At 41.0% G+C, this 27,090-nt stretch overlaps 2 protein-coding genes across 8 annotated transcripts in view; both read left to right on the top strand.

Annotated features, from left to right (window-relative positions):
• EXOC1 (exocyst complex component 1) overlaps window positions 1-5,371 on the top strand; it is a 29,636-nt gene extending 24,265 nt beyond the window's left edge. For all 7 annotated transcript variants that reach the window (XM_069856024.1, XM_069856021.1, XM_069856018.1 and 4 more), the window contains 4 exons: window positions 979-1,162; window positions 1,634-1,833; window positions 3,672-3,866; window positions 4,688-5,371. In XM_069856024.1, coding sequence (XP_069712125.1) covers window positions 979-1,162; window positions 1,634-1,833; window positions 3,672-3,866; window positions 4,688-4,840 — 732 coding nt within the window. In that variant the 3' untranslated portion in view covers window positions 4,841-5,371. The remainder of the gene's footprint in view (window positions 1-978; window positions 1,163-1,633; window positions 1,834-3,671; window positions 3,867-4,687) is intronic.
• Window positions 5,372-7,044: 1,673 nt separating this feature from the next.
• CEP135 (centrosomal protein 135) overlaps window positions 7,045-27,090 on the top strand; it is a 56,236-nt gene continuing 36,190 nt past the window's right edge. Inside the window, exon 1 of the mRNA XM_069856008.1 lies at window positions 7,045-7,135. The gene's annotated coding sequence lies outside the window, so the exon portion shown is untranslated. The remainder of the gene's footprint in view (window positions 7,136-27,090) is intronic.

Below are 27,090 nucleotides of genomic sequence, written 5' to 3'. Positions count from 1 at the left end.
TTATATAGGAAGCCCACTTCTACCCAGTTTGATTTTACATTTCTTTATAGTTGAATTTTTTGTATTTAATTTGAAGTAAAAATGAGTAACTTTACTGCTATTCTATTGCCCAAGCCTTAAAAAAAGATAAACTGATTGGTGATTGTGTTTCTTTTTATTCTCTATTCCAGTTTTCTTCAGTAATTGGCTATTTGTAACAACTATGATGACTTATTCGCTGCTGTGAAGTAGTTGACATTTTTTGTTTGTTTAAACTTGTACTCGTACTGAGATTCAGTCAAGTAGACTATAGCAGGCTGCCTTTTTTAACTTACCAAAACAAAACCCCATGGACCTAAGATTTTGCTTTTCCCCTTTGAGCACAATATGCCGAGTAGAATCATAGAATCACCAGGATGGAAGAGACCCATCGGATCATCGAGTCTTCCATGTGTTCAGTTTTTTCTATCTTATATCTAACAAAAACTTAGTTTAGATAAATTGGGAAATCTTTTGGGTGTAGCATAGGCAGCTTCTACTGTCAGAAATTTCTTTTTGCTAGTGCAATATGACCATTATATGAAATATGGCAAGTTCAGTGAAAACATAGTTACTGGTATAACTTTTTTGTTGTAAATGTAATTTGACTCTAGGCCAACATAGTAAGACTCATCATTCTTGATCAGTTTAGTGCTTAAAATATTTTGAAGCTGATTTTTTAGGATTGTATGCAGAAATAAAATTTCAGTAGAACATTATAGAAACTCCGTATAGCAAAAGGAACTGCTAGCTTGGCTGAATTGGAGAAGTGAATTGCTTCTGGTTCATAAGTATAGGTTTTTTCTTAATACTAAGTAAGTAAACAAAGGAGAATAAAAGCTGGAAAATTTTGCTTGTCCATCTTCCTTTTTTCTTTCTAGATTTTCTTTTCTTTTACTAGTTGTTATGTGATCTGAAGCTGTATTAGAGGCTAACATCTGTTCTTGTTTTAAATTTAAGAGTAATCAGATGAAGCAAATGGATGAAGTAAAAATCTCAAAGAAGAGTAAAGTGGGGATTCTTCCATTTGTTGCTGAATTTGAAGAGTTTGCAGCCCTCGCTGAATCAATTTTCAAGAATGCAGAACGGCGAGGAGATCTAGATAAAGCCTACATTAAACTTATTAGAGCTGTTTTTGTCAGTGGTAGGTTATAATTCCCAAAATGATTGTTTCTTCCTGTTATATATAAATTTTGCTCCAGTTAACAGATTACATATTTTTAAAGACAAGCCACATGACTGATATAATGCTGAAATTTTGGTTATCTCTGTTATTCCTGGAGAGGGAGTATAAACCTTTTGATTTTAATACACTTTTTAAGAGCGAACTGTAGATGTTTCCCTTTGTACATAGCTCTAAAGTAATTTTCAGTTGTTACAGAGGGAAGTAGCAAAGACTTTAGAGGGAGAGAAGAGATGGCAGCAACGTGACACGCTCAATCTGATGTGACATCTCATAATTCAGTTGCAGTTATGACCATCACTCATACAAATGGTTATCGTTGATATAAAATCGAAAATCCCTCTTCTGACAGTATTATGGTTATCGGTTACATTTTCCTGAATTTTATTGTCTTTTTGGTATTTTAAGTATTTTGCTTCCTTTTTCTTTCAGTTGAGAAAGTAGCTAATGAAAGCCAGAAAACGCCCCGAGATGTGGTCATGATGGAGAACTTCCATCATATTTTTGCAACACTTTCTCGCTTGAAAATTTCTTGTCTTGAGGCTGAGAAAAAAGAAGCCAAACAGAAATACACTGATCATCTTCAGTCTTATGTAATCTATTCACTTGGACAGCCTCTTGAGAAATTAAATGTAAGTATATTTGACTTTACATGCATTTAAATGGTCCAGAGTAGTCTTTCTCAAGTGTTTAATTTGCAGTATCCTATCTCTTTATCACTGTAACTGTCATAATCTCTGTTTTATTATTATAGACTTGAGCATGCCTGACAAAAGTATTCTACTCGTAAGAGTAATGGTCTTGGATTAAAACAACCAAATGTTTAATGGCAATGAATAGTACTGGCTAAACTTCAGTTGTCTTAAGTAAATGGTTTTGAGGAAGGAAGGAGCAAAGGAGAAGTAATTGGGAGCTTTGGGATAATTTTTGCCACCTCAACTGCAGAGAAATTTACAGTAGTTTCTGAACTGTTCAACAGTTAGAAAACATTTAGGATAATTCTCTGTCTGAAGTTGAACCAAGTGTTAAACTGAATGCTGACTTAGGTCCAGGCTCAGTTGTGCACACTGAATGTTTCCCAGTCTTCATTTATTTTTCTATAAGTTGGATTTCAGCCATTCATTTTCTGAAAAGTGTAAGATGTATTCTCTTCTTGATAATTAAAATGGTTTACTGCTGCTCCACACTTGTTGTGAGTTGAGTGTGGCCAGCACCTAAGCTGCCCCATAACCTGCTGACTCCCCACTCCAGAAGCAGGACAGGGAAGAGAATAGGAAGAGCAAAACTGAGAAAATTTGGAAGTGCTGATAGTGACAGTTTAATCAGTGAAGACAGAGAAAAGAAGCAATGCAAAGGCAGTCACTTGCTACATCCCACAATCAGACTGATGCCTAGCCAGTTTCTGAGCAACAGCTATCTTGAAGACAAATGCCACCTCCACCCCCTCCTCTAATGCTTGTTTTTATAGCTGAGCATGATGTTACGTGCTATGGAATACCCTTTGGCCAGGTTTGACTTGTGAGGCAATAACCAAAGCACTGGTGTGTTAATCAGCCCTGCTTTAGCCACAGATCCAGAACACAGCACTATGTGGGCTGCTATAAAGAAAATTAACTCTGTGGAGCCATGTATATCCACAGGCATAATGACCTGTCTCTTTATTAGTTGAGCCAATTGGTACAGGGCAGCGTGAAGAGAGGGCAATTATGAACAAATATTACTGTTGTGTAGTTATGGTTTAAGTAGAGAAAATCTTATTCAGATGCTTACTCGGTTTGTTGAAAAGATCCACTGTTTTCCCAGGCTGTAGCCTTAATACTTGAGGATTTTAAAGGTGATTCAGTATTAGTTATAAGGAGGCAAAGAAAATCTTGATTGCTTCTAGAGAAGTCCTGGGGAGACCTTATAGCAGCCTTCCAGCACTTAAAGGGGGCTACAGGAAAGCTGAGGAGGGGCTCTTGATCAGGGATTGCAGGGACAGGACAAGGGGCAATGGTTTTAAGCTGAAAGAAGGTAGATTTAGATTAGATATTAGGAAGAAATTTTTTCCTGGGAGGGTGGTGAGACACTGGCACAGGTTGCCCAGAGAAGCAGTGGATGCTCCATCCCTGGAGGTGTTCCAGGCCAGGTTGGACAGGGCTTTGAGCATCCTGACCCAATGGGAAGTGCCCCTGCCCATGACAGAGGCGTTGGATCTAGATGATATTTAATGCCCCTTCCAACCCAGACCATTCTATGATTCTAGAAATGATTGATTTCAGTTTTACGCTAATACTTATGGAGCACTGTATTGTTGTGCTGTGCTTTTATGTTTATGGCTGGGCACTGCTTCATGCCCAATTAAAAGAACAAAAATGGGAGTAACACATAACAGTTGTCAAGCAGAATCAAGACTTAACTGCACATCTGTTTGTCAAGCTAAGATAGATAGTTTAGATTTGTGATCGTTGTTAATGTTATTGTTTGTTAGCATTTTTTTGAAGGTGTTGAGGCTCGTGTGGCACAAGGTATACGAGAAGAGGAAGTAAGCTATCAACTGGCTTTTAATAAACAAGAGCTTCGTAAAGTTATAAAGGAATATCCTGGTAAGGAAGTAAAGAAGGGATTGGATAATCTCTACAAGAAGGTAGACAAGCATCTCTGTGAAGAAGAAAACTTACTTCAGGTAAACTAAATCATGGCTTAACAACCTTGTAATGTTTATGCAAGGCTCTGTTATTGCTTTTGCTTATGTGTTCTGTGAGAAGTACCTAGCTTCAGCATAACTCTGAAAAACAATGAATTTTGAGCAGAGTTTTTTATAATCCCAATGTGATTCTACTTGTTGTAACATTGCTTTGAAGAGTTGTGATAGAGATAAAGGAAGCTTCTTTCTGAACTCTACAATTCCCTAGCTGTCCATTTATGGATGATCTCTGTTCTGCAAAATACACTGGAAGCAGATAGTGCTAGCTTTAAATGAACTGTTAACCTGATAAAAAGTTCAGCTGGTACATGATAGCAGAATATACTTTCAATTACATCTTTTCTGACAGCATTTAAGTTTTTTCTAATACTCTGTAAACTTTCTTCCTGGAGGAAATGAGAAGTAGGTTTAAGAGTTAAGCGTGTATTAACAGCTTTTTCATATCTGTAATGTGAATTAGGAACACTGTTCTGGTTCGGAGTGTTTTCTTCAAAGACAAAAGCAGTACCTCTTTTAGGGCAACTTCCTCTTCTCTACTGCTTTTTTTTTTCCCCTACTTCCTCTTTTCTACTGCTGATTTGGTAGGAGTTCTGTAAACATCAAAGCTTCTAAACTTAATGGGTAAAAAACTTCAATCATTTTTTTTTAATGCAGGACCTCAGTTTCCTGAACTTCGTTGTTAGCGAGCTTTAGTTCTGAAATGATACGTGAACTGAGAATCAATTAACAAGTCAATGTTCTGTAATTCACATATAGTGTTGTGCCAACTGACGTTTCCTGAAGTCTCCCTTTTTTGGCAGGTTGTGTGGCATTCCATGCAAGATGAGTTTATACGACAATATAAGCACTTTGAAGGGCTGATAGCTCGCTGCTATCCTGGATCGGGAATTACTATGGAATTCACTATACAGGATATTTTAGACTACTGCTCCAGTATTGCACAATCTCATTAAGTTCCAGGAAGGAAAAGAGAAGCTGGCAAAGTTTGTGCCTGTGTATAAGGGAATCAAACACTATAAAAGCTATTTGTCTATAGAAGGTGGATTTCCATGTGTATGTGTAGTTAGCTGCAATATATGTCAAGTTACACTCCGGCTTCAAATGTCTCTCAGAGCAGAACGAAACCTTTGAGGATTTGTTGCTCTTCTACTGGGTTGAATTACAGTTTGAAAATATTAATTCTGTGAAACACTTCGGATGTAGGTTTTTCCCTTTCCCTAACATTCACATGCTTTTATTTATAATCCCTTCTCTTGCCAAAAGCAGAAAGCACTACCTTTATAGTATACAAAGCATACTACTGTTTTCACTAATAGTTCGCATCTTGGAAATTAAGGAAGCATTAAAGACTATCAGATCTTTTCCCTTCCTCTTTCTGGAAGGTATGGATGTGGAACTTTATGCAGTGGGAATACTGAATTCATGTTCTGAGGTGTAATATGTCTATGGCTGTAATTCTTAATTAAACTCTGATCATCATGTTACTTATTTGTCGAGTGTTATTTCAAAAAGGTGAAAATGCACTTACTTCTCTTGTTTTGTCTCTGGGCACTGAAGTAGAATTACTCTATTTCTCAACACATTTATTTTTTCCTTCCTTTTAATATTATTTAGCATTGGTATACATGTAACCCCTCCTTCCTCATCCTGGAGCTTCAGCTGCCTACGATTTCAAGACATAGTTTTTCTGTACAGCTTGAGGAAATTGCTAAGTCAGTGGATAGGGCTGGAGTGTATGCAGACTAGGAACAGGCACAGTAGAGAGGTAAACATGGAGATGGATAAGATTTTGGGTTTTGAGATACAGAGTCAAGAATAAAAACCCCAAAACTATTAACATTGATGTTGTAAAACTCGTAAGGAAAATGAGTTTTCCTGCTGGCTGGCAACTAGGCACCACTAAGGCACCTGGGTTTGGGGAAGCACACTAACATTCATTAATTCTTGGTTGGTTTTTTTTTTTTACTAATAAAATACTTGCTCCAAGTTATGTATAACCTGCTTACACCATCGTTGCATGGGAGGAAAGGTAGCCAAGGCACCACGGAGGTGATTACACTTAGTGTAGTTACACTTAGCGGTTACACTTAGCAGACCTTAGTAGTGGTTACACTTAGCAGACCTTCCCTTGGAGTAGTATAGGCAGCCAGTAAAAGAGGAGTGCATGTCCCTTCCACAGCTGAAGCTTCAATCCCTGCAGCTGGGCTCCAGCATCTGCCACAGGTGGCTGCACTACAGACAGTAAAAGCAAGGGAGACCCTCTGGAAAAGGATCGCAGCTGGCAGTGACAAAACACCTGTGTCTGCTTTGCTGCCATCGGAGCTAAGCTGTCCTTGTGGGGTGTTCCTCTGCAGGGCCAAGAGAAAGCTCCTTCTGTCCAAGTTCCTAATGTGGCCTTGGAGGTCAACAGTAACACAGAATGAGAGAGAGAGAGAGAGAGAGAGGTAGGCAGAGAAGGGGGGGGAGAGAAAGAGAGGGAAGGACAGCTAAATAGGAAGGGAGGGAGAAAGGGAGGGAGAAAGAGAGGGAGAAGGAGGAGAGGGACAAAGCTGGTGAAGGGGCTGGAGAACAAGTCTTATGAGGAGAGGCTGAGGGAACTGGGGTTGTTTAGCCTTGAGAAGAGGAGGCTGGGGGGAGACTTTATTACTCTCTACAACTACCTGAAAGGAGGTTGTGGAGAGGAGGGAGCTGGCCTCATCTCCCAAGTGACAGGGGACAGGACAAGAGGGAATGGCCTCAAGGTCCACCGGGGAGGTTCAGGCTGGACATCAGAAAAAGCATTTTCATGGAAAGGGTCACTGGGCACTGGCAGAGGCTGCCCAGGGAGGTGGTTGATTCACCTTCACTGGAGGTGTTGAAGGGACGGGTGGATGAGGTGCCTGAGGGGCGTGGTTTAGTGACTGATAGGAATGGCTGGACTCGAAGATCCTGTGGGTCTTTTCCAACCCGGTGATTCTGTCAGACAGACAAACAGCCAGAGAGGCGGGCGGGGCCGCTGCCGCGGGGGCTGCCGGGCGCGGGCCGGGGCGGGGCGCGCGGCGGTTGGCGGAGCGGGCGGCGCGTCCCGCGCTGCCGGGGCGACGGGGCGGAAGCGGGACGGGGGCCGCGCGCCATTTTCAAACGGGCGGAGGGGCCGGAGGCCGCCGAGCCCTGCCCTGGCGCCGCCGAGCCTGGCCCCCCTCCCGCGGGACCCCCCCGCCGCCCCTGTGAGCGACCCCCGAGAGGATTTGCTCGTAGCGGCGCGGCTGGTAAGAGCGAGAAGGAGGGAGCGCGGAAGAAGCGAAAATAAACCTGTTTGAGAAGAAAGCGGCCTCTCCTCTGTGGGTGTGGGCTGGGGGTGCTGAAGGGCCCAGAGAATCCGGTCTGGGGAGGTAACCGAGAGGAGTTTCTTATGCTGCAACTTGAGATTGGCGATTTGGGGGCTCTCTAGAAAGGAAAACAGTTTTTCTAGAGTAGGTCATTGGGCACTGGCAGAGGCTGCCCTCGGAGGTGATTGAGTCACCCTCCCTGGAGGTGTTTAAGGGACGGGTGGACGAGGCGCTGAGGGGCATGGTTTAGTGTTTGATAGGAATGGTTGGACTTGATGATCCGGTGGGTCTCTTCCAACCTGGTGATTCTATGGTTCTATAATTCTCTGAACTGGTTTTGTATTGGCAAAATACAAATCCCGGGGCGGGGTGGGGGGGGATGTCCGAACAGAATGATCTTTAAGGTTCTCCCAACCCAAACTATTCTATGATTCTTTATGAAGATGCTCAGAAGGCTGGAGCACCTCCCGTACAGGACAGGCTGAGAGAGTTGGGCTTGTTCGGCCTGGAGAAGAGAAGGCTCCGGAGGGACCTTATAGCGACCTTCCAGTAGCTGAAAGGGGCTACAAGAAAGCTGGGGAGGGACTGGTTTGCAAAGGCTTGCAGTGATAGGATGAGGGGCAAGGGGTATAAACTGGAGAGGGGCAGATTTAGACTAGACATAAGGAAGAATTTCTTCGCGATGAGGCACTGGTACAGGTTGCCCAAGGAAGTTGTGGTTGCCCCATCCCTGGAGGTGTTCAAGGCCAGGTTGGATGGGGCCCTGGACAGCCTGTTCTATTGGGATGTCCCTGCCCATGGCAGGGGGGTTGGAACTGGATGATCTTTAAGGTCCTTTCCAACCCAAACTATTCTATGATTCTATGGTGTTTGTGGGCTGCATAGAGGCATTTATTGGAGCTTTGCCATTGTGAAACAGTTGATCTACTAGATGCCTTTTTTACTGAGTCAGAAAACCCCTAGCTCTTTATAGCAGAATGAGCTAGTTGACCAGTAATTATAGGACAGGAGCAGCTGTTTTGTAAACACATGCCAAAAAGAAAAAAAAAACCAAAGCTCATAGTGTATCAGTTGTAATGGATGAACAACACAGTATTTCCCAGAACTGGAAAGTCTAATTTTATCTTTGATATTAATGTTATAGACTCAATATAAGAAATTGATTCATAGGATATAAATTTGTCCATGCTAATTTATTTGCATTTCATTGTTAGCCATGTTGTGTTATCTTTCTTCCACATAGCTCAGTGACCGTATTATGCCTTCCAGAGGAAGGATACATCTTTGCTTCGCTTTTTTATTATTCCATTTTCTTATTGATAAGACAAGTATTGCATATGGTGAAGAGGGGCATTATAACATGTTTAGCTGTGCTTTGTTTGTTTAAGTTTAAAGTAGCTATTTCACTTGCATTATAACAATGCTTTCGTTATTTAGGTTTTAAGATAGCTATTTTGCTTACAAAAGCGTATTTTGTTCTTGACAATGAACATCTGTTGCCTGTGCCTGGCCAATTAAGCCAGATAATAGCAGTTCTTAACCTATGCTTGCCATGAATTCTGCTGCATTGTTTTCAGATTGAAAGGAAGACTTCAATGTGCTAAAGCTTTTGTGTTTCGTATTGCACCTGTAACAGTTAGCCTGATACCTGTTAACTTTGCTTCTGTCACACAATTTTATGCACATTGATTCTGTACTTAAAGCCTAATGGAGCTGGATTTGAAGTGCCTTCATTGCTTATCTTTCACGTCAATGTTCAATTTCAGTCGTTGGTGACTTAGAACAATAGGGAACAATTCATACCTACTAAATATGTCTATTTCATAAACACCTACATCTTCAAAAGGCTGCTCACAACCATCCGAGCATGTCATAAAATTAAGTACATGAAAGTTGTCATTTTTAGCAGTCTTCACGAAGAAAGGAGGAACAAAGAAGGAGAATGAATCCTTTCTGAAATGGTTCTGAATCTCTCTTCCGCGAATGAAAGATGCACTCCTTTAGGCATCTTGATAAACCCTTGTCTGAAAATGCTTGATTTAATTTTCATTCCCTTTTTTGTTTTTTTATCTGATTGTCTATTTTTCACTTGAAATGGAAATTACATTTTTTCCTAGCAGCACTAAATTACATGAACTATTTAGATAATGATTGATGTGAAGTATTTATGCAGCTAACATACCCTGTCTTGTGGGAAGTATCTAAGTTGCTGAGATTGCTTTCCAGTACTTTGCCAATTTACAGACAAATCCAGTAAGTTCAACATACCTTTCATCATGACTCGGTCATGATTCACAAGGCTATTAAATTTCTTCAAAGAGAAGGATATTCTGGAGTGAGTTCACTTTGTAAGAATCACAGACTGGTCAGGATTGGAAGGGACCTCTGGAGATCATCCAGTCCAACTCCCCTGCTAAAGCAGGTTCATCTGGAGCAGGTTGCACAGGAGCGTGTCCAGGAGGAGTTTGAATAATCTCCAGAGAAGATGACTCCACAATCTCTCTAGGTAGCCTGTTCCAGTGATCCGTCACCCTCAGTAAAAAAGTTTTTCCTCATGTTCAGGTGGAACTCCCTGTGTTCCACTTTGTGCCCGCTGTCTCTTGCCATGCTGCTCGGCACCACTGAAAAGAGTCTGGCCCCATCCTCCTGAGCCCCACCCCTTAGATATTTATAAGCATTGATAAGATCCCCTATCAGATGTAGGAAACTTGGATTCCCGAAAAGCTTTTGAGAAGTTCTTTACCAAAACCTTTTAAGAAAGCAAGTCTCTCAGAAATGGAGAAAAGCTCATTTAATAGCTTAGTGGTTAAAATGAAAGGTAAAAAGTACTATCTTACGGTGAACGTGCAGAATGTTTTCTGCTGTTTAACACTGATGAGTGATCCACAGTTAGACTGTGAAGGACAAAAGTAGCTCATTATATAGATGTAGTAAGAGTAGTCCAAGGGTTGCGGAATAGTGTCACTGGACTGAGTGATACTTAAGGGACGGTGTTAATTAAGGCAAAGTAATATACACCACGTGCTCTAAAATGGCAGTTACTGCTCAAAAAGAGACGTGCTAGTGAATGCATTTAATTGATGCTTTAGAACAGTCAGAAAGGCAAATAGTAGGTTAGGAATCATGACTAGCGAAGGATATGGCAAAGAATCTTTATGGCTGCTGTATGACTGCTCACAGCAATCTTGATCTCAGAAAAAGCATGGAAAAGGGGCAAGCTGTACAAGCTACTAGAAAATTTTGGAAGAATTGCTGAAGTTGCCATCATGAATGACTGAAAGCATGAATAAGGAATGATTATTTAGTACATCTTAACAATAAATAGAAAAGGAGGGGGAGAACATACACAGAGAAATTTTTATATGCTTTTCCAGATGTACAGTTAAAATCAGGAATTCATTGCCACGGGCTATTTTGATGTAAAAGCACAAAAAGGTTTAAGAAAACAATTAGACTTGTCTAAGGAAGTTCAACTTCATGCCTCTCAAGTCCCTGCACTATAAGCTTATAGGAAGAGAAGGTACATAGGAGTAAGATTTGACTCATGTTTGCTACTTTTTTATACTCTTGCTGTGGCAGCTGTCAGAGACACAGGGTGTTGGGTCAGACTTAGCTTGAATTCAACTGAATCAGTGTAGCAGTTCATATATTTGTTTTATGTTTCCAGAAAACCAGATTTTCCTGATGGAGAAGTTACTAGGTATTTTTTGATGTCATGATAAGACTAGTGATAGATTTCAAGTTTAGGATATGAGTTTTATGCTGTGGTTGTCTGTAATGACAGAGGTCTGGAATTACTGACATCTTTTCTTTTTTTCCCCCAGCATTGTACAACGATTATTGTCTTTGAAAACTGTGATATCGGTGTTAAGGTTTCTGAAATAATGACTCCCAATTTTTCTTCCTTTAATTCCCGGTTATCTTTTGGACCTATACTCCTATATCCTAGCAGCTCAGGAGAAAGCCATCCCCATTCTCCGGAAAAAAAGCTGGCAGGGGAGAAAACCAGCTTGGTTGAACAGAGAGATCTTGAGTGATGTCAAGAAGAAGAGAAACGTTTATGGGCTCTGGAAGAGGGGACAGGCCTCTTGGGTGGACTACAGGAGGGAAGTGAGATTGTGTAGGGAAAAAATCAGAAGGGCTAAGGCTTAACTAGAAATCAGATTGGCAAAGTCTGTGAAAGATAACAAAAAATCCTTCCATAAATATATAAACAATAAAAGGAGGACTAGGGAGACCATACAGTCCTTATTGGACGCAGAAGGAACAACAGTGACAAGGGATGAGGAAAAGGCTGAGGTACTTAATGCCTTCTTTGCCTTAGTCTTTAATTGTAAAGAAAGTCGTTCCATCTGTGTACAAACCCAGGAGCTAGAGGAGCAAAATGAGGCTCCCATGATCCAAGAGGAGGTGGTCAGAGCCTTGCTAGCCCGACTAGACACTCACAAGTCTATGGGGCCGGATGGGATTCATCCAAGGGTACTGAAGGAGCTGGCAGGTGTGCTGGCCAAACCCCTTTCCATCATCTTCCAACAGTCCTGGAAGACTGGGGAAGTTCCACTGGACTAGAGGCTGGCGGATGTTGTGCCCATCTACAAGAAGGGTCACAGGGAGGACCCAGGGAACTACAGGCCTGTCAGTCTGACCTCAGTGCCAGGGAAAGTCATGGAGTAGGTGATCTTGAGTGCTATCATGAAGCACATGCAAGAGAACCAGGTGATCAGGCCCAGTCAACATGGGTTCACAAAAGGCAGGTCTTGCCAAACTAACCTGATCGCCTTCTATGACAAAGTGACTCGGCTGCTGGATGAGGGGAGGGCTGTGGATGTGGTCTGCCTGGACTTCAGTAAGGCTTTTGACACAGTTTCTCACAGCATTCTGCTTGAGAAACTGTCAGCCTCTGGCCTGGACAGGCGCACACTCTCCTGGGTGGAAAACTGGTTGGATGGCTGGGCCCAGAGAGTGGTGGGAAATGGTGTGAAATCCAGCTGGAGGCCAGTGACAAGTGGGGTTCCCCAGGGCTCGGTGCTGGGTCCAGCCCTGTTCAATGTCTTTATCAATGACCTGGATGAAGGCATCGAGTGCACCCTTAACAAGTTTGCGGACGACACTAAGCTGGGTGGAAGTGTCGATCTGGAGGGTAGGGAGGCTCTGCAAAGGGATCTGAACAGGCTGGACCGCTGGGCAGAGTCCAATGGCATGAGGTTTAACAAGGCCAAATGCCGGGTCCTGCACTTGGGGCACAACAACCCTGTGCAGTGCTAGAGACTAGGAGAAGTCTGGCTGGAAGGCTGCCTGGAGGAGAGGGACCTGGGGGTGTTGGTTGACAGCTGACTGAACATGAGCCAGCAGTGTGCCCAGGTGGCCAAGAAGGCCAATGGCATCTTGGCTTGTATCAGAAACGGCGTGACCAGCAGGTCCAGGGAGGTTATTCTCCCTCTGTACTGGGCACTGGTGAGACCGCTCCTCGAATCCTGTGTTCAGTTCTGGGCCCCTCACCACAAGAAGGATGTTGAGGCTCTGGAGCGAGTCCAGAGAAGAGCGACAAAGCTGGTGAGGGGGCTGGAGAACAAGTCTTATGAGGAGCGGCTGAGGGAGCTGGGGGTGTTTAGCCTGGAGGAGGCTGAGGGGAGACCTCATTGCTCTCTATAACTACCTGAAAGGAGGTTGTAGAGAGGAGGGTGCTGGCATCTTCTCCCAAGTGACAGGGGACAGGACAAGAGGGAATGGCCTCAAGCTCCGCCAGGGGAGGTTTAGGCTGGACATTAGGAGAAAATTCTTCACAGAAAGGGTCATTGGGCACTGGCAGAGGCTGCCCAGGGAGGTGGTTGAGTCACCATCCCTGGAGGTGTTTAAGGCACGGGTGGACGAGGTGCTAAGGGGCAAGGTTTAGTGTTTGATAGGAATGGTTGGACTCGATGATCTGGTGGGTCTCTTCCAACCTGGTTATTCTATGATTCTTTGATTGTGTGATTCCAGCTACTCATTTCCTGGACTAATTTTGGATTAGCCACGGTCGTGGGAAATATACCCTTTCTTGTTTAATTCTGGTGGCACTAAGATCTTGAATTAAAAATTCCCAGCCTTTAGGAAGGAGAGTGATTCAACCAAAAAGCTATTGGTACCTCTCAATATTACAGTATGTTTAGGTAACTACACCTCACTTAAATGTCCTCTGTAGTGATTTAGCAAGATTCTGTATCTACCCTCTAGCCATAGTTACTGGAGTGCTAACATCTGTCTGTTTATTTTCTCCACACTTACTATAGAAAACCTTTATTCCTTTACAATCTGTGACACGATTTTGTTCTTGATGTTTCTGTGAAATTTTTAAAAATGATCAGTGGAAAAATCTTTCCAAGACACAAGCTATTAGCTATTAAGTCTGATGAAAAATTTTAAACTTTATTTAATAATTTTAACTGACAAGGTCCTTCCTAAGGAGAAGATGGGCTTAAGCTTCCTTCTGTAGTAATATAAGTTGTGTTCCCAAGATTAAATTTAGACATAGTAATATAATCACTGTTTTTGTGAGTTTAGTACAGCATCCTCAACATTAATACAGAAAGAACAAGGTCTCGTTGCTTCTAGCTTTTAATCTTTGGCTGCAAAAGGAGAATAAAGAGTATTTAGAACACATTAGCACATGGGCTTCCATTTAGTACATGGACAGTTACTATTTAGTGAAAGAAAGTGCATGACTTCTTCAACCATCTTAGTACAATATATAAGAGGTTGTTTTCCATGCCACTGACGTGTGGGAAGAACTCTATAACTCAAGAAGAGTTATAAAGCAGGTATGTTTATTTTGATGCACCAGGTGCAAGGATAGCTCCACCTAGCTTGCACACCAAGAAACAAAATGGTCACTTATTTATTACACTAATGCATGCATATTCATTCAATTTCCTGGAACAGGTGTGTCTATTATGATCATTTCCTGGAATTTATTTACATAAGTTCCCTCCCTTTGACACACGTGCCCTGCCCGCTGGGGGCTTCTGGATGAAGGCTCAGAGTCTTCTTCACAGTGAACTTTTCAGCTCTCCTTCTTGAGTGTGCTCTTAAACAGCTTGAGAACCTCTTCAAGGTTGCATCTGGTCCTAGCTGGTTCTTCTTTCTCTTATCCTGGTCCTAACAAATTCTTCTTTCTCTTATTATTGTACTAGCCTTCATTATCTGGCCTAATTGACCAGGCACAGGCAACAGATGTTAATTATCCAGAACAAAATATGCTTCTGTGAGCAAAATAGCTGACGGAAGAAACGGGACAACACACCGTAATCAATATGATTCTTGTGAAGCAGCTTTATTTGGGTTCGTTCTGCTTTTATGAAATTGTTTAACCTTAGCCCGCCTTCAACAGCCAGCTTCCTAATTTGCATAACACAACAGAGTCGTTATAACCTTTTATAACCTTGAGGACCCTGGCTATGGCTTCCCAACTCCTCCCAGCCACAGTGCTTGGGCTGCTCATTGTATGCTGCCACCCAACAATTCCCCCGTTTTCTTTTTGAGCGACCCAAGCACCATTAAAAGCATCGAAACACTTAAAACTACAATAATGGCAATCAAGATAAACAATCCTTGCTTTAACGCTCCAACAAGCCATTTTCTTGACTTGTGACACAGCTTCAAGAGCTGCAACTCCTGGGGCTAATAAACCGGCGAAAAATTTTTCCTCAGAACTCCAAAACCGTATTGTATACTTGGTGTAAATAATGTTAACTTTCCCAAATAACAAGGTCCACCAACTGGTTTGCTGGGTATTCTGCCTCATGCTCTGTCACCACAGATTAGAAAATATCCGGGTGGAAGAGCCTTTTCAGAACCGTTATTCCAAATTCCCTTTTCTGTCAAAAGACCACCCCAGTTTCTTCTTCCAATGTGAGGTCCTCTTGCTCCGTTGTCTTCCTTTCTTTCCAGGGCTTGATCCACTTTTGTGGCACCCAGCAAGGTCCAGTATCTGTTAGGACACAAGCAGAACCTCTTCCTGTCATTTTTAGTTCAACAGGTCCTTTCCATTCACCTGAGTCCCAGTCTTTGTACTGTACCTTGATACCTTGCTGGTCCTGGTTATTCAATCCTGATTCCAGTGATCGATGATGAATTACAATTGGAGGGCTATTCCTAGTTCCAGTGAGGCGCAAAAAATTTAACACATAAGTCGCTTTTGCAATTCTTTCACTAGGGGGTAATACATCTCCTCCCCCTTTTTGTTTTTGCAAAAGGGACTTCAAGGTTGCATGAGAACGCTCAATGATTGCCTGACCCGTTGGAGAATGTGGGATACCTGTATTATGACGGATTCCCCATTGAACACAAAAATGTTTAAATTTTTGAGAGACATAAGCTGGCCCATTATCTGTTTTTATCATTTGAGGTATCCCTAATGCCCTTATAGCAGCATACATGTGTTTAATTACGCGTTTTGCAGATTCCCCGGTCTGTGCCGTGGCCCATATGGCCATAGAAAAAGTATCTACTGAGACATGCACATATTTCAATCACCCGAACTCTGGAATATGGGTCACATCCATTTGCCATAACTGTAAGGCTTGAAGCCCTCTGGGGTTTATTCCAAATCCTAATCCCATACCTTGTTTTTGACAATCTGGACAAGAATTGATTATACCTTGTGCATCAGACAGAGGAATATTAAATTGTTGTTTAAGTACTTTAGCACTTTGGTGAAAAAATTCATGTGAGGCTTTGGCTTGTAAAAAGAGATTTGTTTGAGGATCATTCCAAACTGCAGCAACAAGGCGATCAGCACGATTATTCCCGATTGCAAGGCCAAAATTAGGTTGATGGCTTCGTATATGAGTAATAAAATACTTATGCTCTCGTTGTTCCAACAGGTACAGCAATTGTAACAATAAGGCATACAAAACTGCATTTTTACCTTCTTTTATCATAGCCCGTTCTATTCTACAAACAGTACCTACAACATATAATGAACCAGAAACTATATTAATAGGCTGTGATGTATATTGTTGAAATACCCAAACCACTGCTCGTAGCTCCATAGTTTGTAATGAATCACCTGGCTGTGTAAATATTAACTTCTGGTTCCATTGTCCTCGCTTTTGCCAGGTAATAGCAGCCCTACCAGATTTCTTTCCTGCATCTGTAAAAAATGTAATGCCTTTCACTGGCGTTTCAGATCGCATCGGTATATGTTCAAAGGTTTGGTTTTGTATCAAAGGAATCAATTTGCTAATCGGATACGTGTTGCCAATTTCTCCCATAAAATCTGCTAATGCAATCCCAATAGGTTCTGAATGTTCCATAAGCCAATCCAAATATCCCTTATTAATTGGCAGGTAAATTCGTGAAGGTTCAGTCCCAGACAATTCCAAACATCTTTTCCTGCCTTTCATAATCAATTGACCAAACAGCTCGAGTCTAATGGTTATAGTATTTTTTGGTTGATACGGTAAAAATATCCATTCAATGATTTGAAATTTCTTAAGTGTCTGTCCTAAAAGACCTAATGGGTGTTTCCGTTCCTGGCCAGAATTGATCAAAATTAATTCTAAAGGTTTATCTGCTATATAATGGACAACATTAGCTGTTAAGATTTTTTCCACTATTTTATCCAATGCTATTTTCTGATTACTATTTAAATGCCGTTTATCATTTGTTGAACAAGTGGTTCCCAATAAATCCATTAATGGTTGAAGATCATCATTTGTAATCCCTGTCAGCGATCGAACCCACTGGATATCTCCCATTAATTTTTGGACATCAGTTAATGACGGAGACCAGCTCACAGGGACGTCTTAGAGAGACTAGACGGACTACTGCTCTGGTGGCAAGTAGCAATTCTTTATTCCTTAACCAGAGTTTTTATACTCTCCTGGGAGAGCTTGTCAGTTTCTACCAAGCTTGAGTGCACTGTTTACATTACGGTTATTCTTACCGTGAGAATACAAGTTCTGCAAGTTCTACAAGTGAGGGACTACGTGTCTGTTCAAGGATTCACACATTATTCTGTTTCTGCTGATCTTATCTTAGACCTGCAGGTGTTCTTGAAATATATTTAACTCGGGCCCTGGAATGATGAGAAACTAAGCATGTTGCCAAGAGCCCTGATAGTCCACAACCTCCCTTTCAGGAGGAGCAGCTTTGTTGTTGGCATGATACTCTGTTCCTGACCCTTTCAGGCGAGACAGAATATTGCTCTCCAGGCTCTTGGCTTTCATTATTCTGTCTTTGACCCTTTCAGGCCCCCAGAATGTCTAATAGTTCTCCTCATTCCACCCTTTCTTATTTGTTAAATTGAAAGTGGTATTGGCTTGTCTCTAATATGTTCCAATTTAATTTTTCTCAAATCTACTATTACTTGTTGGAATTGTTTTATGATAAGTCTTAGTACATATGGACAGACAAGTAGTCCCAACAAGATTACAACAGCAATTATAATCAGGCCATAAATCCCTTGTTTGAAAGATTCAAAAGACGGAAAAGCAGATTTTAAAGCATTGACAAAAGTTTCTGTCTGTTCAGCTACGGATAGATCTATCTTATGAGAATTTAACATATCTTGAATATGTTGCCTCAATTCACCCAGGTCCAAGGAAGTATTGGCATTATCCCAAATGCCTTGTAAGTGACTTTGGACTTTCTGCCATGAGAATACAGTGCAATTATATTTCACTGGAGTTACACAAATAGTACAATATTTTGCATGGCACAAAAGGGATTCTCGAGTTTCTAAGATCTGCAATTGTCTCCCCATAATATCAACAGTATCTTTAAGCGAATTCAAACGTAGTTCAATTTTCTCATCCCAATTGATTTGATTTTGGAATGCCTTTGATATGTTTATTGATAGCTCATTGACATACGTGGCTGTTTGAATACTTGTGGTCAAAGAAATGGAGGCTACTGTTGTTACAGTAATAGCAGTAATTAAGGCTGTAATTCCTGCTATTATTAGTCCAATCATTCTCTTATGCCGGTGCATGAGTTGCTGCGTTGCCTTTTCCAATATCTCTGATCCTCTATCCGCATACCAGTTTTGCGATAGATTGACAGGTAAATATACATAATCAGGCTGTTTTACCAATAATAAAGGATCACTAGTGCTGTTCATGCAATTGGAAATTTGACAGTTGGTACAATTAACTGTATTATTAATAATGGTCAACATTCCACTTAGGAACGCATAAGGTTCTGGAACACAAGCCCGCATATAAAACTCAATGACATTTTGTGTCTCTCCCATTGCCCATACTGATCCTATTTGAGTCCATGTAATATTTAGTTTTTTTGCCTTAACTTTTCCCATGGCGGCAACAGCCTTCCATAGATTAGAATAGAATGTACGATTATTTTTTGTCCATATTCCAGAAACTAAATTTATTGGCCGCAATTGTTTATTAATTATATTCCAGTCACATAGAGATGTATTTGAACACGTTGTTTCATTAGTGTGACACACTCTCCAAGATGGTGTAAAATCTATCTGTGGAGGAGATAAATTTCGGCATGGGGGAATATGCGGCGGGGGTACTCCAGAACCTTTACTTCCATTCGTAAGATTTGGATAATAAAAATCTAAAGCCCAATGAATCCCTGCCGACACATTAGTATCCCAATCATGCTGAACAATCACTTCTTCACACAATAATTCAGTACGATTAGTCTGAAAACACATTGGATTTCCATCTATTTTTCCAGAAAAGTTAAAGTTTGCCGAAAAGGCCACAATATGTTTATCAGAATATTGTCCCATAAATATAGTCTGATTATTGTATACAGGTATGTCCACTGGTTCTTCCCATGTGACTGGATGGATAACAGGAGGATTGGGGACAAAAGCCCAATAGGTTTCTGCCTTACATCCGTGTTGTATCAGCCATAGGGTGCTCAGCAGCATTGCTACCAACCGGATCCTCGTCTCCCAGTCTCTGCTCAACGACAGTCTTTTCATTCGTCTCCCCAGCTTTCCCATTTTTGTTTTTGGCATGTCGGACGCACCGTTCTGGAATCCACCGGGGTGAGGTTTCATCTGTTGGAAAAACACAAACATACCCTCTGCCCCAGATTAGTACCGGATCAGGACCACGTATTTTTCCATCCATTGGATCTTTCCAATATATCTCAGGCTTATTGTTATTTTTATAATCCCAATGTCTGTCAGCAGCAGACTGACCATCTTCGTCCAATGTAAAAAAATTCAGAACAAATAAGGCATGTGATAATAAGGAAAATGGGGTATCCTTTATTCCCCATGTCCCCCTTTTTAGTTTATTAATTTGAGTTTTTAGAAGGTGATTGTATTTCTCAACTATACCTTGTCCTTGCGGGTTATATGGAATGCCTGTCTTGTGTTGAATAGAAAATTGTTGACAAAAGGTTTTGAATCCTTGACTAATGTAGGCAGGGCCGTTGTCAGTTTTTATCGTTTTCGGAATCCCCATAACACTAAAGCAATGAAGTAAATGTGTACATACGTGCGATAATTTCTCCCCTGACAGAGCAGATGCAACGGAAAAATGTGAAAAAGTGTCTATGGTGACATGAACATACGAAAGTTTCCCAAAAGCTGGAATATGAGTAACGTCCATTTGCCATAAATCATTAGGCAACAAGCCTCTAGGGTTAACGCCGTAGTGAGGGGCAGGCAGTAATGGAGCACAAGAGGAGCAATCTTTAACGATCAATCGTGCTTGTTCTCGTGTAATATTACACATTTTTCTTAAGGTACGGGCAGATAAGTGATGTAATTCGTGGAGTTGTTTAGCCTTACATATATTATATACTTGCGGTTTTGTCAGATCATCAGCTAATTGATTGCCTTGTGCCATAGGACCAGGCAGATTAGAATGACTACGAATGTGCCCCACAAAAACCGGGCAGTCCCTTTGTAGCAACAGGGACTGTATAAGACTTAAATGCTGTTGAATGAAAGTTACTTTAGAATGTATCATTGGTACTGTTTCAAGCATACACAGAGCCTGTACAATATACAAACTATCAGTAATAATGTTCAAAGGTTGCGCATATTTTAATAATGCCTGGTAAACAGCATATAGTTCAGCCATTTGTGCAGAAACATCCTGTAAAATCCAAACAAAATGATCAGGCGGTGCTAATAGTACAGCACGACCATTTGAAGATCCGTCAGTATATACAGTCAAAGCATCCTGTAAAGGTGCTTGTTTTACAATTTGGGGAAAAACAATAGAGTGATATGTTGCAAAACTGAGTAATTTGTTTAATGGGTACTTGTTAGATATTTCTCCTGGAAAATTTGCAAGGGATAAGGCAAAGTCATCCATCATATTGAGCAACCATGTAATTTGATCAGGTTTATAAGGCAAGATTATTTTTACTGGCTCTTTTCCAAGATAAGTTATACTTAATTTTCGACCTTGTTGCACACACTCTGCAACTTTATGGGGGTACGATTTTAAGACAACATTCTGACCATGACGGCCATGAATCCAACAGAGGATTCCATCCTGATACAATACTCCTGTAGGAGATAATTTAGTGGGAAGAATAATTAATTCCCAAGGCTTATTTATGTCAGCGTAATTTAATCTCGTATCTGTCATGGCCTTTTCTACTTTTGTCAAGGCTTGAGAGGCTTCCTCAGTGAAGCCACGAGGGGAATTAGGGTCAGCGTTTCCTTCCAATATCTTAAATAAAGGGCTGAGGTCAGAAGTGGTGAGTTTCAGAAACAGCCGTATCCAATTAATGTCACCTAAAAGTTTTTGGAAATCATTCAAGGTTGTTAATTGTCGTACTGAAAGAGCAATTTTCTGTGGTGCAAAATACTTAGGATACAATTGAAATCCTAGGTATTTGAAGGGAAAGGTTCGCTGTATTTTATCTTGGGCTATCTTCAGCCCATTTCGCTCTAATTGTTGTTCCATATGAGAATAGGCTGCTGTCAGTAATTCCACAGATTCAGCAGCCAACAAAATACCATCCATATAGTGAATGCAAATTAATGTTGGAAAACACAATCTAGTTTGTTCAAGACTTTTGTTTACAAATTTCTGACATAAAGTGGGACTATTAGGCATACCTTGAGGTAAAACTTTCCATTGATATCGGTCCATAGGTTCGCTGTAATTGACAGAAGGAACACTAAAAGCAAATCTCTGGCAATCATCGGGATCTAACAATATTGTATAAAAACAGTCCTTTAAATCAATTATTATTTTCTGATAATTTGGTGGTATTGCCATAGGGCTAGGTAGCCCAGGTTGCAGAGCACCCATGGGATGCATGGTCTTATTTACTGCCCGAAGATCTTGCAATAATCTCCATTTACCTGTTTTCTTTTTCACTACAAATATAGGAGAATTCCATGGAGAAGTAGATGGTTCAATAATGCCATGACTGGGTAAATGGATGTCAATACTTTCTGGATAATCTATTAGATCTACTTATAAATTCAAAATATTTGCTATGCAGCACTTAGCATATTCATTTATCATTGTGATATAAATGATTGTTGAGCCTTGGCCTAATAACTGAACACTTCTTTTTCTTCCTTTAGTGATTATCATTATAATCATTTCAATTTTAGTGAATATAGTTTTTGGGGTTAATGTGGTAAAATATCTACTCAATAATTTGTAATGAAGCTTTTGAATTTTCGTCTATTATTGCCTCAATTATCCCTAAAGGTTGTCTGCACTAGGACCCAGCAATTGCTGACGAGCAACATTGGAATGCAGAGTGTTCTCACAACATTTTCCTAGAAAGATAACACCGTTAACTCCTTTAGACTGCTGCAAAGCTGAAAGAAAAAAAAAACTTAGAAAGGAAAGAGAAGGGTGGGGGGGGGGGGGGGTGGGGGAGGCACTCACACACATACAGCTGCATGTTTTGCTAGGCATTTTAAAACTTTTTTCTTTTACTAGGTATTTTAAAACTTTTCTTTCTGAAGCCTTTCATTCCAAAGATCTCCAGGTAAATCTACCTGTTTGCCGGCTTAGTGGACATTTGAGATTGAAAGGTCCCAGAGATATATTTTCAAGGTTAATCAAAAACAATTTTTAAGTCTTACAAACGTTTGAAGCGCTTCAAACACACACACGCACACCCACTCATTTCTCAGCTAGCTGAATACAGTCATACAATGTTGGTTATTACTATTGGATCCACAATTTTTCCATGTTACGGATGTTTAAATTACACACGGTACCGGGAACATACAACACTTAAATTACGTAGATGCATTATCTAATAAGGCTTATGTCGATTGTCTAACAAATATTTCACTTATGGTAATCTTTTGTAGTTTCTGTATTGATAGAATCACGGACTGGTCAGTTGAACCACAGCCTCTGTCTCTTCATGGGGTGCAACTGCTGAAAAACAAATCAGTTGAATGATTCTAGTGCCCTTTGATATAAAGTCAGGAGGCATAGGCATTCAAGCTATTACTTGCATCGCTCTCATAAAGTCGGCATCAGTCAATTCTGGTAAAACAAGCAATCTTTGTAACAGGTGATCATGCAATTAACAATGCACTAAGTCCATCTTTGCATTCTTTTAGGCTGATCGTTTAAGCAACACTTATCTAGCGGTGATATTGTCTGCTTGCTTATCTAGGGTCTCTTGTAGTTTGTCTAGAAAAGTCATGTAATAAATGCCATTTTCTAGATTTCTTTTTTATTACAAATACGGGTATGTTCCAAGGACTATTAAATGGGACTGTATGCCCGTGATCTATTTGCTCTTCCACTAAATTTTGAAATGTACCCAATTTTTCACTCGTTCATGATTCCAATGTCTATTCCCATTGTATTTAACACATCTCTCCCCCACAAGATTAGTGGAACGTGCACAACTAAGGGTTACACTACATTTCAACATAAGAGGCTGAGTTTATAGGGACTAAGCCAAATGTATTTCAGGGATTCTAATGGACTCAAATCTTTGTGAGTCATGCTCTACAGAGTCAGCTTGGAACACAATTGCTTTGAATAAAATTAAATACACTATTCGGCTATCTGTTGGTATTAATACTAGTGGAAATGGTGTTCATAACACTAGTGGAGACAGCATCCATACTCTTGCTTAAATCGTTCCAGTACAGCCTGCATTAATGACCCCAGGTAAAACAAAGATTCCCAATCGAATTATTGACAATCATTCTAATTACAAGTTAGTAAAGCCACCCCGCAATGGTCCATTTACGTTCCGTGGTATTGTGTGAAATGCAGACGATTGCAGCACCACTTGGTTTCGTGGCGGCAGTGGTGGTGGTGAGCGGCTGGAGCGGAGCTCCGGGACCCTGGGGGGGGTGGGGTGGTGGTGGCGGGGGGCGAAGAAGGAAAAGCATCCTGAGATTTAGAACGGGGAAGCGAAGGATACAGTCGTTTAATGGAGGAGCGCGTTTCTCTTACCCACTTTTCATCACCTGTGTCTCCTCTTAAACATTCTTTAACCAGAGACCACAAGGTGAAGGCATCAATAGGGACCTTTTCAGGCCCATGAATAGTATAATAGCCTTGAATCTTATCTCCTACCTTATTCCAAGTTTCAATATTAATTGTACCGTCTTTAGGAAACCATGGACAAACTTCTTGTACGAAATCTAAAAAATGATCAACTTGTTTTCTTGTAACTTTTACCCCCCTAGCACAAAGCAGGGACTTTAACATACTTGCAAAAATGTTACGTTCATTACTGAAAGCAATGCCCATTTTTTTTATTTTTTTTTTTTTTCTTTTCTCTTTCTTTCTATTATTCTTCTCTCTCTCTCTTTTTTTTTTTTTTATTATTCTTCTCTTTTTTTTTCCTTTTCTCTTTCTTTCTATTCTTCTCTCTCTTTCTCTTTTCTTTCATCTGCCTCAAAATCCCTTGTCCTCGCCCTCGATTTCAACTTACCAACCGCGGCTCGTGAAGGCGAGCGACGTCCTGTCCTTTAGCAACCGAGTATCCCGGGTTTCGGCACCAAATGACGGAGACCAGCTCACAGGGACGTCTTAGAGAGACTAGACGGACTACTGCTCTGGTGGCAAGTAGCAATTCTTTATTCCTCAACCAGAGTTTTTATACTCTCCTGGGAGAGCTTGTCAGTTTCTACCAAGCTTGAGTGCACTGTTTACATTACGGTTATTCTTACCGTGAGAATACAAGTTCTGCAAGTTCTACAAGTGAGGGACTACGTGTCTGTTCAAGGATTCACACATTATTCTGTTTGTGCTGGTCTTATCTTAGACCTGCAGGTGTTCTTGAAATATATTTAACTCGGGCCCTGGAATGATGAGAAACTAAGCATGTTGCCAAGAGCCCTGATAGTCCACAACCTCCCTTTCAGGAGGAGCAGCTTTGTTGTTGGCATGATACTCTGTTCCTGACCCTTTCAGGCCAGACAGAATATTACTCTCCAGGCTCTTGGCTTTCATTATTCTGTCTTTGACCCTTTCAGGCCCCCAGAATGTCTAATAGTTCTCCTCAAGTTAATGTTTTTATGTTAGTATGTATGGTCACTTTCTGGGGTCTCACTACATTATTGGTTATCTGCCACCCCAAGTAATTCCATGGAGATGATTTTTGTATTTTTTCCGGAGCTATTTTCAAACCCTTTTGCTCCAACATATATACCAAATCTGTTAATACTTGATCTACTTCCAATTGCTCCCCAGCTACTAGTATATCATCCACATAATGATACACTAATAAAAAGGGATATTTTTGCCTAAAAGGTTGCAAGGCCCAAGCAACAAAATTTTGACATATCGTTGGAGAATTTTTCATACCTTGGGGCAATACTACCCATTGAAAATGTTTTGCAGGCTCCTGCTTGTTAATAGCCGGAAGCGAGAAAGCAAATTTTTCTGAATCTTCCAGATATAATGGGATTGTGAAAAAACAATCTTTCAGGTCCACTATAAACAAATTCCAATCTTTGGGTATCATTACTAGAGATGGCAAACCAGGTTGTAACGCTCCCATATCCTGCATAACAGCATTAATGGCTCTAAGATTATGTAACAGACGCCATCTTCCGGACTTTTTTGGAATAGTAAAAATTGGGGTGTTCCATGGGCTAGTTGAAGGCACTATGTGTCCTGCCTTTAATTGCTCATCAACTAATTGTTTCACTATTTGCAGCCTATCATGAGATAGCGGCCACTGATCTACCCATACAGGGGACTTAATGAGCCATGTGAGCTTTAATATGGGCTTGTCCGGCTGCTCATCAGTGGTCGCTCCCCAAAATTTGATACCAATCGGGCTCCCATTTGAGATAACACATCTCGACCTAATAATGCTACCGGCAAATTGATTACATATGGTCGTGTTGAAACTGACGTCCCATCTTTGAAATAAAATGCAATTGTATCCCGAGCTATCATTGTAGTTTGCATTCCCCCCACACCCACTATATTAGTCGCAGCAGGAACCAAATGCCATTGTTGAGGCCACTAATGCAAGGGAATTAAAGTAACATCAGCTCCAGTATCCACTAAAAAAATCAGAGAGACCAAAGAACCATTAGGGTGTTTTAACAACACTTTTTCTTCTGGTTTTCCTTTTGAAATATCTATTGCCAATAAAACTTGAGGAAGCCCTGTAGAACCAAATCCCTTATCCTCTCTCTGATTTGGCATAACGTTCGGTACCTGAGCTTGAAACAGAACTAATTGAGCTATCTTTGTACCTTTCAAAATAGTTACCGGTGGGGTTAAAGTGTATACCATAATTTTTATGACTCCAGTATAATCTGAGTCAATCAATCCAGGAATGACAAAAATTCCCCTCTGAGATACAGAAGATCGCCCAATTAAGAAAGCACTCAGTCCGTGCCCCAGTGGTCCCTTTTCTGTTGAATCTATCAATACCACATCTGAAGTGGTCAGCACCGTATCTATTGCTGTTGCCAGGTCCACTCCTGCACTGCTGGTTGTAGCGGTGGCGCAGCGGTCCAAACACCTTGAGGTGTCCCTTGTATTTGTGTCGGCGCGCGGGGGGATTGTCCCGCACTCATTAATCGGTTTCCCGAATTTCTACAAGCTGCAGTATTGTGGAGAGAACTCAGACAATTACTGCACCGTTTTCTGTTGAATTTAAATTGTCGGCACAGAGCACAGCATTGGCTGTAAAGATGGCCAGCTTTACCACAATTAAAACATGTTTTATCCCTTTTATCATATTTCTCTTTTTTTCCTTTTAGCGAAGTTCTAATAGCTGCAGCCATAACCGTAGCCTGATCTTGCGCAGCCACTCTTTCCATAGCCTCTAAATATTGTGCAGTAGTTGCCCGTTTCGGCAGGGTAGCCAAAATTCGCTTAGTTTTTTCATTAGCATTATCAAAAGCCAACATGTCTAACATTTTTGGTTTCATTTCCCCTGACAATTCGGGATTTCTATCTATAGCAATATGCAATCGATCCACAAATTGTGCAAATGGTTCAGCCGGTCCTTGCCAAATTAACGTAAAGGGTGGACTCGGCTTCTCCCCTTTTACATTTAAAAGTTCTCTCTGTGCCAAAACTGCAACAAGCTCCAAAACCTCTTTACTCAAATTAGCTTGCCAATCAGCTCTACTAAAAGGTCCCGCACCCGTTAACATTTGAGATTGAACACCATAAAGTGGATCCCCTTGCTGGCGTACTTTCACCGCTTCCTGATCACACAAATGTTCCCAAGCTTGATAAAAGGCAAGGCGCTGAGATGGGGGTAATATTAACATAACTAATTGCCGAATATCTGCAGGACAAAGGGTATGACCCGTAAATATAAAATCTAATAAACCCTGTGTAAACGGTGATTGCAAACCATATTGTGTACAAGCAGCCTTGACTTCTTTTAGTAATTTCCAATCGAATGGTTCCCATTCACTCGCCCCTGTCTGTGTATTTAACAATACAGGATACGCTTCCACAGTTACCCCTTCTAAAACCGCGTCC

This window comes from Phaenicophaeus curvirostris, chromosome 4 (genome assembly GCF_032191515.1).
Source record: "Phaenicophaeus curvirostris isolate KB17595 chromosome 4, BPBGC_Pcur_1.0, whole genome shotgun sequence".
Lineage (NCBI taxonomy): Eukaryota > Metazoa > Chordata > Aves > Cuculiformes > Cuculidae > Phaenicophaeus > Phaenicophaeus curvirostris.
Note: the sequence above shows the minus strand (reverse complement) of the source record. Positions and strands in the feature narration are given on the sequence as shown.